General features: G+C 42.9%; 2 protein-coding genes across 2 annotated transcripts; both read right to left on the reverse strand.

The window, feature by feature from the left end:
- Positions 1 to 2536: 2536 nt before the first annotated feature.
- Positions 2537 to 5011, reverse strand: LOC121934836 (small serum protein 2-like). The gene is made up of 4 exons (XM_042475721.1): positions 4833 to 5011; positions 4586 to 4676; positions 3802 to 3913; positions 2537 to 2740 (listed from the first exon to the last, which is right to left on the reverse strand). The coding sequence occupies exons 1-4, from the start codon at positions 4833 to 4835 to the stop codon at positions 2632 to 2634; spliced, it is 315 nt and encodes a 104-aa protein (XP_042331655.1). The 5' UTR covers positions 4836 to 5011; the 3' UTR covers positions 2537 to 2631.
- Positions 5012 to 7516: 2505 nt separating this feature from the next.
- Positions 7517 to 13467, reverse strand: LOC121934837 (small serum protein 5-like). The gene is made up of 4 exons (XM_042475722.1): positions 13384 to 13467; positions 10985 to 11078; positions 10259 to 10391; positions 7517 to 7636 (listed from the first exon to the last, which is right to left on the reverse strand). The coding sequence occupies exons 1-4, from the start codon at positions 13408 to 13410 to the stop codon at positions 7618 to 7620; spliced, it is 273 nt and encodes a 90-aa protein (XP_042331656.1). The 5' UTR covers positions 13411 to 13467; the 3' UTR covers positions 7517 to 7617.
- Positions 13468 to 13645: the final 178 nt, after the last annotated feature.

Below are 13645 nucleotides of genomic sequence, written 5' to 3' on the forward strand. Positions count from 1 at the left end.
ACTGACTGCATTTGCTCAAAACCAGGGCTTCCAAAGGACTTTGTTGTGCATGCCTTTCAATGGCAACCCTAAAGCAAATATATTATGTTGTTTTCTGGGGCTGAGAGTGTGTGACTTGACCAAGGACAAAGTATAAAATCAAACCCAGATCTCCAAAGTCGTAGTCCAACACTCAAACCACGCTACCTCTTCCAAAGGACTGCTTCTCATTATTATGGTCCCCCCTAGATGAGGATTTAGGAAACTGTCATCAAAACGGTAACACTTTCAGTCCCTGGGGAGAAAAAGGTCTGAATGAGATGGACCAGGAGTCCAAGATGATTTGGGCCTTTCGTGTATTTCCCCATCACTATTTTGAGTGGCATTACAGCTCCGTCCTTCAGCCTCCTATATCACACTTTCCAGTATCTTCACCGACCTCAATGCCACAAACTGTTGGAGGTAACCAAGACCAAAACCTTACCATCCTGGATGCTCTGTGTTTGGCTGGCCAACTCCTCTTGCTAAGACGCAATGGCTCAGGCAGCAAGACAGTGTTTTCCCCACCTACCATAAGAACCTGCCATGAATATTTATGCCATGGAAAAGATGCCCCCCATTGCCCTGTTCTTCTGGAGGAGTCAATGTACCCAGGCCAAAGCCTTTAAAGAAGGCAGCATTTGCTACCGATTAAAGAGCTACTTGCTTTGCATAGAGAGGATGAAAGCTCTCGCCACTTGGATCAGATGCGGAGATGCTGATAAAGGACACGATGAAACCAAGGTATGAACATCTTGTCAACCATCGCTGGAACATTGTGGGGGGAAAAACAACATAAAGGAGGGCTCTGGATTTTTTGGAGTGAAAACTTGTCTGGGGAAACTGCCTCAACTCTACTTTTTCCTGAGCTCACCCTTCTAAAAAAATAGCATTGCAACCATAAACCCCATCGCTACACAACCCATAACATAACCCAACATATTATGGCAGGACAAACGCATATGCAACTCCTGGCTGCATTTTTCACATTACTGGTGCAAGTTCTTGGACAATGTTTCAGCAATAACTTCCAATAGGAAAATGTGCTGTAATAGTTTCTGATTACAAGTTGAGCATCATCTCTGTTTTGACACATAATCCAAAGAGCTCTTTAAAGCAAGGAAAGTCTGCCGTTGGAGAGAAATCTGGGGATTGCAGTCGGACTGGTCCTGCCGACGCGATAGCAAGGCCACTGACCTTATGAACGCAGAAGAAATCAAAATGCAGTTGTTACACAGCTTGGGGTGAAGCAAGGGATGCAGTTTGAAAGCACGATTCACAAGCTTTTGCAATTTAGTGCAACAGAATCCACAGTGAGAAAAGACCGCAAAGCTTTCGCCTCCCAAATAAAACCTTCCAAGCTTTGCTTATAACACTGAATGTTTGTTTTCCCATTGTCTGGGCTGGAACAATCATCTAATTACGTTGCATCCGCACTGCAGAAATAATCCAGTTTGACACCACTTTAACTGCCATAGCCCAATGCTCTGGAATGCTGGGATTTGTAGTTTTGTGACACAATAAACCTTCTCTATCAGAGAGCCGTGGTGCCACAACTGACTACAGGAAACAATGCAGTTTGACACTGCTTTAATTGCCATGGCTCAATGCTATGGAATCCTGGGATTTGTAGTTTGTTGTGGCACCAGAGCTCTCTCTGACAGAGAAGGCTAAATGTCTCACAAAACTACAAATCCCAAGAGTCTGTAGGATGGAGCCATGGCAGGTAAAGTGGTGTCAAACCGCATTATTTCTACAACGCAGACGGAGCCTTTATCAGTCTGCAACTTTGTCTTTCTTTTAAATTACTCCAATCTTGTAGTGTTTCAACAAACCTACGAAACAAAACATACATTACAAATGCCTGTTACAGACTGCCAAAATAAAGCTGCTTCGGGTCTCTTTGGAGGTATGCTATTTAAGTGACGCATGGGTCCTAAGAGTCCAGAGGTCGTGCCAAAGCCACACTCCATTCCTAAGCACTGGAGGGCAGCATTGGTGCAGCTTCCGGATTCTTAGGGTGCATGCATCATTTAAACAGCATACCTCCAAAGAGACCCCAAGCAGCTTTATTTTGGCAGTCTGTAACAGGCCAAAGATTTTCCCCTCAATAATTGACCAAGAATAGATAATTGGAAATAATTTACAGATTCAAACCTGCAAGTTCCTATGAGCATTTTTTCCTTCCATGATAGGAATGAGTTTGAATGATTTACTCTCTCAGTACGTTGGTTTTTCAAGGAGATAGTTTGCCCATTTGTTTCTGTTTAATTGTTAATGAGACAACTTACAGAAAGATTTACAACTGAAGTCACTTACTTTCCCAAGTAGAAACTATGGGCCGCAGCTGTATTGGAAAGTGATTTAAAGAGGGTCAACGGTGCAACAAAGCACAAGGATGTACAATGGCACAACATCCATAACTCCATCTCCTTAACCATCCACAGATTATATCTGTTATGCATCAGTCCAAAAATATCGATTGAAATATTGAAAATAGGGAATTTAGAGATATCTAGGACACAGAGAGGATGCCAGGCTGAGTTGCTTGAGTGACTGGTTTATTCATATTAATCCTCATACATGAAGGAAACAGAAGAACCCATCATGTGTTTAATCATAACAAGGCTTTGAAGGGTCGTCATTCTTATAGAACTTGTATTTGCAGGTTTCGGGGTCGACGACGGCTGTGCATCCTTCAACGCTTACAACTCCGCCATATCTAAAAAGAAAAGAAAATGGAAAAAAGAATGGGAGGCACAGCCAGATACATCTGAGATTACACACACAAATACACAACACAACACACAAATGGCCATGGATGACAGGGTTCAGTGCCGCTATGGTAGGTCTGGGGGGACACTTGGATATCTGAAGAGAATAGCAACCTCCACCGTGTTTAAACATAGAACTACATGGGCTTAGGGTTAACATACCCATATATTCCGAGAAAGTAACCCTTCAGAAAGTTTATCATAGGACAGAGTTGCAAATGCATACCATCCTTTTGGGCTTCATGGGATGCCAACCCAACCTATCCATGGTGAGACCCATGCACAAGCATCCTAGCATGGGCATGCATTTCATTGACAGCTGGCACCTTTCATATTAATGGAGTAGCAAATGTCCCCCAGGTCTTAGTCCAAACTTTGAAGGAGAAACCCATCTCTCTATATACCAGGGGTGCCCAACCTGGAGTGCCCACATACCCAAGGAATGTGAGATGGAGTTTAGGGGGTGCGGCAAAGAGTGGACAAGTCATCACACATTTCTTGTTCTGGATCTAATTGCTTGATTTAGATTTGCATTTTGTGCGTTGATTCAAATGCTTATTTTTTAAAGTTCACTTTGTTCACCTGCAGGATTGTATGCGGTTCAATTTGGGTTCAAAAATTAGAAATGAAACGTCTTCATCTTCCAAGGTGATATTATCTTTGTAGTCGATGAGGACATGAATCAAACATTTCCAAGGGGTGTGGGGTATAGAAAAGGTTGGGAAGCACCACTATTTATGTTCATCCACAAACACTGGATAAACTATAGTCCAGAAAGTAATTTTTCCAAGCTCTCCTCTCTCCTCTATTTGGGTGGATGGAAGAGTAGTAGGGAAGGAATTTTACAAGAAGAGAGGAGGGGGTCCACATGAAGCTATGGCTTGCAGGATTAGACATATCCCCCTTTCTTCTCCATCCAGTTTTCTTCAGCCTTGGCCTTCAAACCAAGGAGGAATGTTGTTGCAGCTGCGACTAAAGCACTTCTCAAGAGAGGACTGGAATTGCTTACCTGTGACAGCACTCCATTCCATTGTCTCTACACCAGCATTGGAGGCAGTCAGCTGTGTTCCACTCTGAGCCGATCGGATGCTTTGTGCCATCGTAAAGGTCAGTGCACACGCCTGGTTTACATAGAGAGCGAGGGAGAGAGAAAGAAAGAAAGGAGGAGAAATCGTTTCAGTTGCACTACCAATCTTCAAGCTACAATACCCACCCGATGGAGTAAAGAAACAAACCAATGAGGCCAGACTTGCACCCAGAACCAATCTGTTGCAGAAAGGACCAGAGACAGGGAATTACATCCGCACAAGTTTTGCATTTCTATGGCTGTTCAAACCCTGGGCCATGTTTGGGGCTCTCCCAGGCCCCTTGTTTTAGAAAAGGGCCTGCCCTAGGCCTAAAATGGCCTGGGATGGGAAAACATGGCAAGAATGTCCCCAGGACCTTAGAGGGAATTTGAGGAGCAAAGACGGTTGACCCTTTGGGGGCCTTGGGTGGCACAGTTGGACCATAGGCTGCACATTGCCAGCTCTTACAGTAAAGGCAGGTTTAACACAACTTAGCCATCCCACCTCCTTAACAAAAACAAAACAGACTGGGCACAATCCAAAACTTTCAATATTTTGCATTAAAACTCCCATCAATACTATCTGTAGGTCAGGACCATTGACAGTTTCAGTCCAAAACATTTAGACGGAATCTGTCTGCATAAAACTTTTTTGGCAAATGTTCTTTTTAAAAGCATGTGCCAAGCACAAAACTATATTTTGCTGGAAAGAACAGAACAGCGTTACCATTTGCCTCTTTTTCCAAAGGGTTGAAGAAGCAAGCCGCGTGGCACAGTGCCAAGGAGAAGGACAAGATGGAGAGGACGAGGAGAACTTTCTGGAAGAGAAAACAAGGCGGGGAATCGGATCAGAAATCGAAACCATATCCATAATAAGGTTTGGAAGGACTATTCACCTTTATTTATTCTCACACTAGGTTCCCAAAAGTTGGAACCGCCATCAGGAAAAATAAGAGAGTTACCATTATACTTACCATCCTGACTTTTTTCCTGCGCTAATGGAGAAGTCTTCCCAACAAAACAAGGCAATTCTGGAACCGAAGAAGCTTTCTCTCCGATTTCCATTGACAATTCTTTCTGCAATTTATAGGAACCCAAAGGAGGAGAGGCTGCGGAGAAAGCGTCCTCCTGCCGTTGGTGAGCTCACATTTCAAGGTATGCAATCCAATGGGGAAATATTTGATTTTCAACACATCGGTGTTTGCGCTGTAAACACAGCTATGGTCAAACAGAAAGCGTTATCACCTATAGGAGCGATTGACGTGCCGATAAGAGGACTCTTGTAAAGCGGACAACATAAAGGATCATGTTCCTATTATGGCCAAACCAGAATGGGAAGTTTCTAAGTCATCGATGGGGGCCTGTAAAGATACAAAGAGTGGCATTGGTTTCTACCTGGGCTACTACATACTTTCTGACATTCCACCTTTTCACAATGGCGAGATAAGATTCAAGACCATGCTGGATCTGAGATTTTAACTATAAGTGTGCAAAGGGATTCCTGTTTGCTCTTATGACACAGAAAGTGACGCAGTTGCCTTGAGCATTATCTTTGGAAGAAGTTGACCCTGGCCTGGTTTGGTCACTTCTCCACTTTAGGAGAAAGTCGGGTATTTTGATGCTTGTTCTCCAGGGTCTTAAGAGGCAGAAGGGGCTTCTCTGCGATTGGAGTCGCTCAGCTGGCTCTCTGAAAGGCAGTGCGGTGTAGTGGTTGGAGTGCTGGACTAGAGAGCTCTTGTAGGCCCTTTAAGACTAACTGAAAGAAAGAAGTTGGAAGCATGAGCTTTCCTAGACTTCAGTTGACTTTCTCAGATGCAATTAGCATACACACACACACACGTGTGTGTCTGTCTGTCTGTCTGTCTGTCTGTCTGTCTGTCTGTCTGTCTGTTCCTGGCTTCCACTCCCCCAAATGCATCTGAAGAAGTAGACTTACGTCTAGGAAAGCTCATGCTGCCAACTTCTTTCTTTCCGTTAATCTCAAAGGTGCTACAAGATCTCTCTCCATACTGATTCTACAGACTTAACATGTCTATATCTTTGAATCGTACCCCAAAGGAACCTGAGTGTGTGTGTGTGTGTGTGTGTGTGTTGTGCGCCTTCAAGACATTTGCAACTTATGATGACCCTAAAACCAGGGACTTGGCCAAGGGGGGTTCTTGGGGTCCAGAACCCCCCCTTCCATTAGAAAAATGAATGGTGCATGCTGCTGCGCCACCGCGCCCAAGCCCCATTATAATGGTGGCACTTAGTCTGGACCCCCCCCCCCCGCCTTCCTAAAATCCTGGCTACATCCCTGCTAAAATCCTAAGATGGGGTTTTCTTGGCAAGATTTGTTCAGAGGAGGTTGGCCATTGCCTTCTCCTGAGGCTGAGAGTATGTGGGTTTCATGGCCAAGCTGGGAATCGAACCCTGGTCTCCAAAACCATAGTCCAACACTCAAACCACTAGGCCATGCTGCCTAGGAATCTGAGGGACCAGGGTTCAAATCCCTGCTCAGCCATGGAAACCCACTGAGAGTCACACACTCTCAACCCCAGAGGATGACAAATGGCAAACGCCCTCTGAACAAATCTTGCCAAGAAAACCTCATTATTTTACTTATTTTATTTATGGGATGTTCATCCCATCTTTGTCCCAAAATGAGATTCAAGTCAGCTTAGGTTTGCCTTAGGGTTGCATAGGCCATAGTTCTTCAGTTCTTTTCCCATGATGAAAGATAGTGGCAAAAGTGAATCTTTTGTGTAACGGATTTTCCCAGCTAGAAAAAGGGTTTGCTTTTACGACAATCTTAATTTTGCACATTGATGTTTTAGATTGTATGCTGTGAGGCACGTTTTTCATTATCTGTTGCTGTTATTTTTATTGTATTTTGATTCCTACTATGTAAAGCCCTGTGCAAATATTACAATGCTCTATAAATAAATGTTAATATTAATAACATTAACAATCTCCAATGGGAAGAGAACTGAAGCGCTACATTGACGTCATGCAATAAGGCGCAGAAAAAGGCGCTACTACCAGACTGAACTTCCATTTTCTTTCCTGATGCAATAAGTGTATGAGTTGCCCAGGATGGTTCAAAAACCACCATTATAACTTGTTATCCGCTGGGATTTGTTTCCAGGACCAACATGGATAACAAAATCTGTGGATGCTCAAGTCCCATTAAACGCAATGGCACAGCAGAATGGTGTCCCTTATATAAAATGGCAAAAGCAAGTTTTGCTATTTGGAGTTTATACTTTTCTTTCAAGCCATAGATGCTTGGATCCGTGGATTAAAAAAAGGAGGGCTGACTGTAGTAATAGAGAAGGCAAGAACTGTTTGTGTGTGTTTCTTCACTTCATTTAATGTGATCCCATCCACATTGGGAATACTATATCGATTGGATTTAGTCGGTGTCGACGGGTGCAAATTCAGTTTGATTCACTTTTGATAAGAACCTATCCAAATCTGCAAATAGCATCCTATACTGGATGGAAAGAAATCAGGGTCGGTTGGTTTGTTTTTAAGTAAACGGAGGAGAAAGAGCAATACTGATAAAGCCTCCCATCCTTCGGTCCAGAGGGATCTCTGCCTCTCCGTTCCGCTCAGTAAAAATCATTACACCCTTTTCATGTTTGCTACAGAAAAAGAGCAAGAGAAGCCAAGAGATGCAAGGAAGAGCTGCTTTATTGAAGTTCTCTTCTCCAAAAGGAGCCTATTTAAAACTCAGCAACAACAGCTGCAGAATATTGTGGTCGTCTGGTAAGACTTTTAGGTGGATTCGCAGTCGCTAAAACGAAAAGGAAGACAAGGTTAAAACAAAGTTTGTAACAGGGTTGCGCCAGCCATTTAAAGACACTTCGCGGTTTAGTTTAGCAAACTTTATCTCCCAAGATTTTAGGTGAGCAAATGAGATATCTTGGAGATGGGACCCAAGTGTAAACATGAAATGCATTTATGTTTTATATACAGCTTATACACATATAATAAAGAATACATTTATTTTTTAATAAATTTATTAATTATTATGATGATGATAGACATAACTTGAGGTAATTGTATACACAATACTTGTAATAGTTTTGTGCATGGAACAAAGCTTGTGCACCTTGAACCATCAGAAAGCAAAGGCGTCCCTGTCTCAGGACGGGAGTATTTTGGAATTCCAGATAAGGGAGACGCAATTTATAATCTCAATCTTGCCTCCATTCCCAATACTAAGAACGTTTCGGAGGGGACTACAGTTCCCAGAACCTCCATCCTCCAGGAATGAGGACGGTCAAGGAAAAAGATTAGATAAAATAAGCTGAAGGGTGCCAGAGTTACTTCATTGCCTTTTTGGTGATTAAGATTCCTCTGGAAAGGGATGGCCAACCGCCAGGTTTTGCAAGGCCTGTTTTCAAAGAAATGAATTGAAACTGGTGTCTTCCCAGGCCTCACTCCCACTTACACATCAATCGGTGTGTGATCCAAATCGATGGATCGATTCGACATTGGACCCTGGTTTACACTACACTTGTCCTGATCACATTTTTCTGGCATCAAAATAACCCACTTGTGGTTCTTGTTCACAAATGAATCGATTCAAAATTATTCGGTTCCAGCTGGCGGAAGGGGAAATTTGAATCGATTCCGATCCGCTTGTGGTTCACACTTGCGTGGAATTGATTGATTGAAAAAGAAGCGGAAAAGATCAGCGTCAAAAAGGCGTGGGTTGAATGGGTCTGGAGCATGTTCCTTCTCTCAGAATCGCTTCGGCGATTTGGATTAAGCGGGAACCAGGATCATTTTAAGCGGTTCAAACCAATTTGCAAACCAGTTTAAAAGTTAATGGGAACGAGGCCCCGTATTCGGTTACTTTCTGAATCCATTCCCCGAACTATGCAACTCTACTTAAATATCCAAGCTGTAGAATCATAGAATCGTAGAGTTGGAAGAGACCCCAAAAAGGGCCCTGATCCAGTCCAACCCCATTCTGCCATGCATGAAATCTCAATGGAAGCATCCCTGACAGATGGCCATCCAGCCTCTGTGTAAAGACCTCCATCAGGGCATCTCAAGAAGTGGCTTAATATCCATGAAAGCTTATGCTAAAATAAACCATAGCTCAAAGGCGCGACTCAATTCTGTCTTCCCACACCCCATTTGACTTTCTTTTTGTTGTTCTTGTCATTCTTTCTTGCTACATTGTTCCATTTCTCTCCCTTGTCTCAGACAGCCCTTAATTGTTGATTTTAAGGAGCTGGGCTTCACAAAATTTGGGGGCCGATGCACTGAATAGGATCACAACCACATCCTAAGTGCAAACAATGCCAAGGGCCAGTTCAGTTTACATAGGGCTGCATCTGCACTGCTAAATCAATGTAGTTTGGCATCGCTTTAACTACCGTGGCTCAAGGCTATGCAGTTCTGGAATTTGTAGTTTTGTGAAATACATATATATATGTGTATTCTTTATTATATTAAAAAAATGTACACCCCAAAAAACAAAAACAAAACACAAACAAACATATACAATATAGAACATGATCAGACATATCCACACAAATGGTTTCCAAAAGTCATAGCAGCCGCTATGTGAGATATTTCTATAAGATCCCTGAAACGTTATCCTGATTTCAAACTAAGGACTGCATTTGCAGTCCTTAACAAATTATATCATTGCAAAACTGAGGCTAATAGTTTTGTCTGTTATGTCCCTGAGTCTAGTAACATTGATTTAATCTATTTCTAGTATCTCTGAAATCTATCATTATTTTCAGGTCCGTCTGCTTCTTTATCCGGCTACTTCATGATATTATTATTATTCTGGTTTTCAATTGACAAAGTTTTTCCTCCCCAAATATATCTGCACCGGATGCCAATCCTCTTTAAATTTATCTATTGAGCCAGATTTTATCAGACAAGTCTTATTGTCATTTCCCACTTTTTCACAAAGGAATCAAAGCGGATTCCAACGGTATAAATAAAACATCAAACAATTAAAAATTACCATTTAAAAAACCCCAAATCCCCAACCCTTCCCGCAAGAACATCCCAAAAGTAAAAAGCTGCCAGTTTTCTCTGCTTTAACTGCGGTTTAACTTTGCATTATTTTTGTTTTGGAAGCAGTTCGGTGTGATAAAACTCCTCAAATTTGCAAGTTTTGGTTAAATTTGAATTTAACTTAAATTGCGTTTAACTCATATTTTTTTCTCTCCGGATCTCGCTAGTGGGATAAAGCTCAAAGTGATTTCAAACTGCAATAATTCTGCAATGTGACAGCAGCCTAGGCTGGTTGAATCTGCGCTGAATCCTCCCTTAGACTAGATCTGCCCCGTTTTCCAGAAAAGGGATCCGCTCCCCGGTTGCTTTTGGCCAGATCACTTTCCAAGAGATGACATTGTCGTGTCCGTTTTGCTTTCTTCCTTACCTTCTGCGACAGCATTCCATTCCTGAAATGCTGCACTCGCATTTCATGCATTTAGCCGTATCCCAACTGGATCTCACCGGATGCTTACTGCGATCATAAATATCTATGCATTCGTCTGGAGGCATCAGGAAACCTAAAAGAGAAGGGAAATCGTTCCGTTTCGTCACAGAAGTGCCAGCAAACCTCCAAAGCGCAATGGAAACCAGCTTCTGAGTGCAGAGAAAAAGGATCACGACACCAAGACCACACAACACAACATCACATCCGGACTGATTGAAAAGATAAGAAAGTCTTGGATTTTGCTCCTGATCTTTCTGATTTTATTTCGGAGACCATCCCAGAATATTTAATCTCAGTTCCCAGAATGATTGCTGACTTTTAATACCAGGTCAGTTTATTTTGACAAGTGTAAAATCGAAAAGAACAGGAACACAATATGGACTTTTTTGATCGGTCCGGATGAAATTAGAGATGCCCAATACAAAGCTTGGAAGATTGGAGAAATATACCCCAAATTTCCAAAATTAGAGAATTTCAAGACCTTGGGGCTGGGTAGGAAATTACGTTTTAGACTACATCCCCTATAATCCCCAACCAGCTGGGGATTCTGGGCACTGTAACTGAAAATGTAAACTTTCAATTGGCTAAAAGAGTGACATCTTTTGAGCAGCTTCCAAGCACAAAACACCGACAGACGAAGTCGGTTGTCTGCTTTTATAACGTTACCATTTACTATCTCGAGTGTATGTTTGAGTCGCCAGCAGTCTCCTTCACACAAGACCAAGATCACAGACAGAACGGCCAAACAGAGGAGGACTCTCTAGAAAAAGAATCAGTTAGAAAGGTCTTCAGTTGTTTTACAAATGTCCTTGATTTAGCATTGGTGCCATTAAGCCATTATGTTCATGTAGTAGGATGCACATGGAAGCATAGTGTGTGAGAGTTAGCACCAAAAAATCAACATACCTCTCTTCTAAGTCAAAGCCATCTTGGATAAGTAGCTGGAGAAGATGATGGATATAGGTTTGGGGATTCACATGGCCCTCCTGATTTTGTTGGACGGTGGCTCTTAGTATTCCTTCTAAGGTCGCCACATGAAGTAAGAGACAAGGCTCCTGCGCTTGTAAAAGCTGTGTTCTTGTTGTTGTCGTGCACCTTCAAGTCATTTCCTTCTTATGGCAACCCTATTATTGGGTTTTCTTGGCCATGTTTGTTCAGAGGAGGTTTGCCATTGCCATTCTCTGAAGCTGAGAAAGTGTGACTTATGTAGAATAGGGAATTACAACAACAGATGTCATTGGGGGAAATTATACTCATCGTGCAGCTGCTGAAATTCCTCATTCTACAGAGACATTAAAAAATAACCTTTAAAAGGTTCATCATTTAAAGGACACAGGAGCCCCATCTCTGATTTCACATGGCAACCTCAGTTCCTCCTCTCTGACTGCGTTGGTTAGAGCTGCTGCAGTCAAACAACATATGAAGGCTCACCTGTTTCCCAGTCTTTGTTATTTCTGTTACCGTTTGTTATTGATTCCTCTAAAATGCAGCCTAAAGCACCTGAGATTTGCTGGTCTCCCCTACAAACCCAAACCAGGGCTGATCCCGCTCAGCTTCCAGGATCAACAGGGATCTCAGGTACTTTCAGGGTATTTAGTCAGAAAACAAAACCGTTGCTCCTCTTACCATCTTGAGCGTTGTTGTGTGTAGTAACTTGCACAGAACATTTCCTTGGATCGCCTGCAAGGACTCTCCTGTCCTCCACATTTATACAACTGAGGACAAGATGTGGGTGGAGGAGAGGCTAAATCGGGGGATATTCTAATGTGCGGCTGGAGACACTTTGTGCCACAGAGAAACAACATGTGCCCTTCGAAAGAGCACTTAGTGCAATTGGCAAAAAGAACATGAAAAGAGCATGTCTATGTACTCAAGCAAGTACCTGACTTTGTACTTTGACTTAGGGAGACCTTGCCTGCACCCGCATTGTAGAAATAAGCCAGTTTGACACCACTTTAACTGCCACGGTACACTTCCCAGAACCCCATCGCATTGAGCCACGGCAGTTAAAGTGGTGCCAAACCCCATTATTTCTGCAGCGTGGATGCAGCCTCTGTGAATGAGATATCATTAAGAAACCCTTGTATTTACAGCTCTGGCCAGGGTTTGCAAACTCAAGGCTGCGGCTTCCAGTATCGGTTCTCATCCCCAGATTTTGGAAACTGGGGTCCACAACACACTGCAGAAATAATCCAGTTTGAGAGCACTTGAACTGCCCTGGTTCAGTGCTAGGGACTCCTGGGAACTGTAGTTCATTGTGGCACCAGAGCTCTCTGACGGAGAAGGCTAAATGTCTCGCAAAACTACAGTTCCCAGAATTGCCTAGCCTTGAGCCAGGGCAGTTCAAGCCGTCTCAAAGTGGATGGTTTCTGGAGTGTGTTTTGGACTGATGGTTCCATGAATGTAGGCCTCCTTTGCTGGCCAAAGTGACATGTTTACCAGTGACTCTTCCAAACAATGAGTTTTATCACACTAGCAGAGATCCCACGGGAAAAACGGGATGTAAACAAGAGTTAAGTTAAATTCAAATGTAAACAGAACCCACGAATTCAGGAACTTTATCACACCAAATTGCTGCTAAAGCGAAATGATGCAAAGTTAAAGCGGAGAAAAATGTGGAATTTCCCAACAGTAAAAAGCTGCCATTTTTCCTCTGGTTTCACTTCGGTTTCCCTTTGCATTATTCCACGTTAACAGCGACGTCGTGTGATAAACTTCAGGCATTTCTGGGTTTTCTCTAACTTAACTCTACTTTAAATCCCATTTTCCTTCTAGTGTGATAAACTCCAATGGCAAGCAGAAAGGATGGCTTTGAGGTCATCATACCTGATCAAGAAGCTGTTCCATCTCTAGAAGATACATATTCTGGGCTGAATTATGCATTAATTTTCCAAAAAGGAGAGAGACAGAGTTGGTGTTCTACCAGTTCACCAGGTACTTCTTGTGCACAAGATAGAGATCAGAGGGCTGCTAGCACTGCATGCGAAGAATGCGGATCTGATAACCTTTAGACGTCGTCATTCTGGCACCAGAAATGTCCATTGGTAATGAGAAGCAAAACTCACCTGCAGCGACTCAGGTGAGACCTCCATGACTCAACCTTTCTTTATGAAAACACCTTTGAGGGACCCAAATCCCATCCATTCGTCCCAACAAAAATAGACCCATCGAATCAGTTTCTGACTAGCGAGTCAATCCCAGAGGTGACTTCCGTCAATGTGACAGATCTGGCAAAGGTGCTTCGGGATGAGGAAGCATTAGCCCAGGGAAGCAGGCTTGCTTGCAAGGCTGGAAGCATTTTAAGACCCTGAGTGCCGTAACATATAG

The sequence above is a fragment of the Sceloporus undulatus genome, chromosome 6 (assembly GCF_019175285.1).
Source record: "Sceloporus undulatus isolate JIND9_A2432 ecotype Alabama chromosome 6, SceUnd_v1.1, whole genome shotgun sequence".
Classification (NCBI taxonomy): Eukaryota; Metazoa; Chordata; class Lepidosauria; order Squamata; family Phrynosomatidae; genus Sceloporus; species Sceloporus undulatus.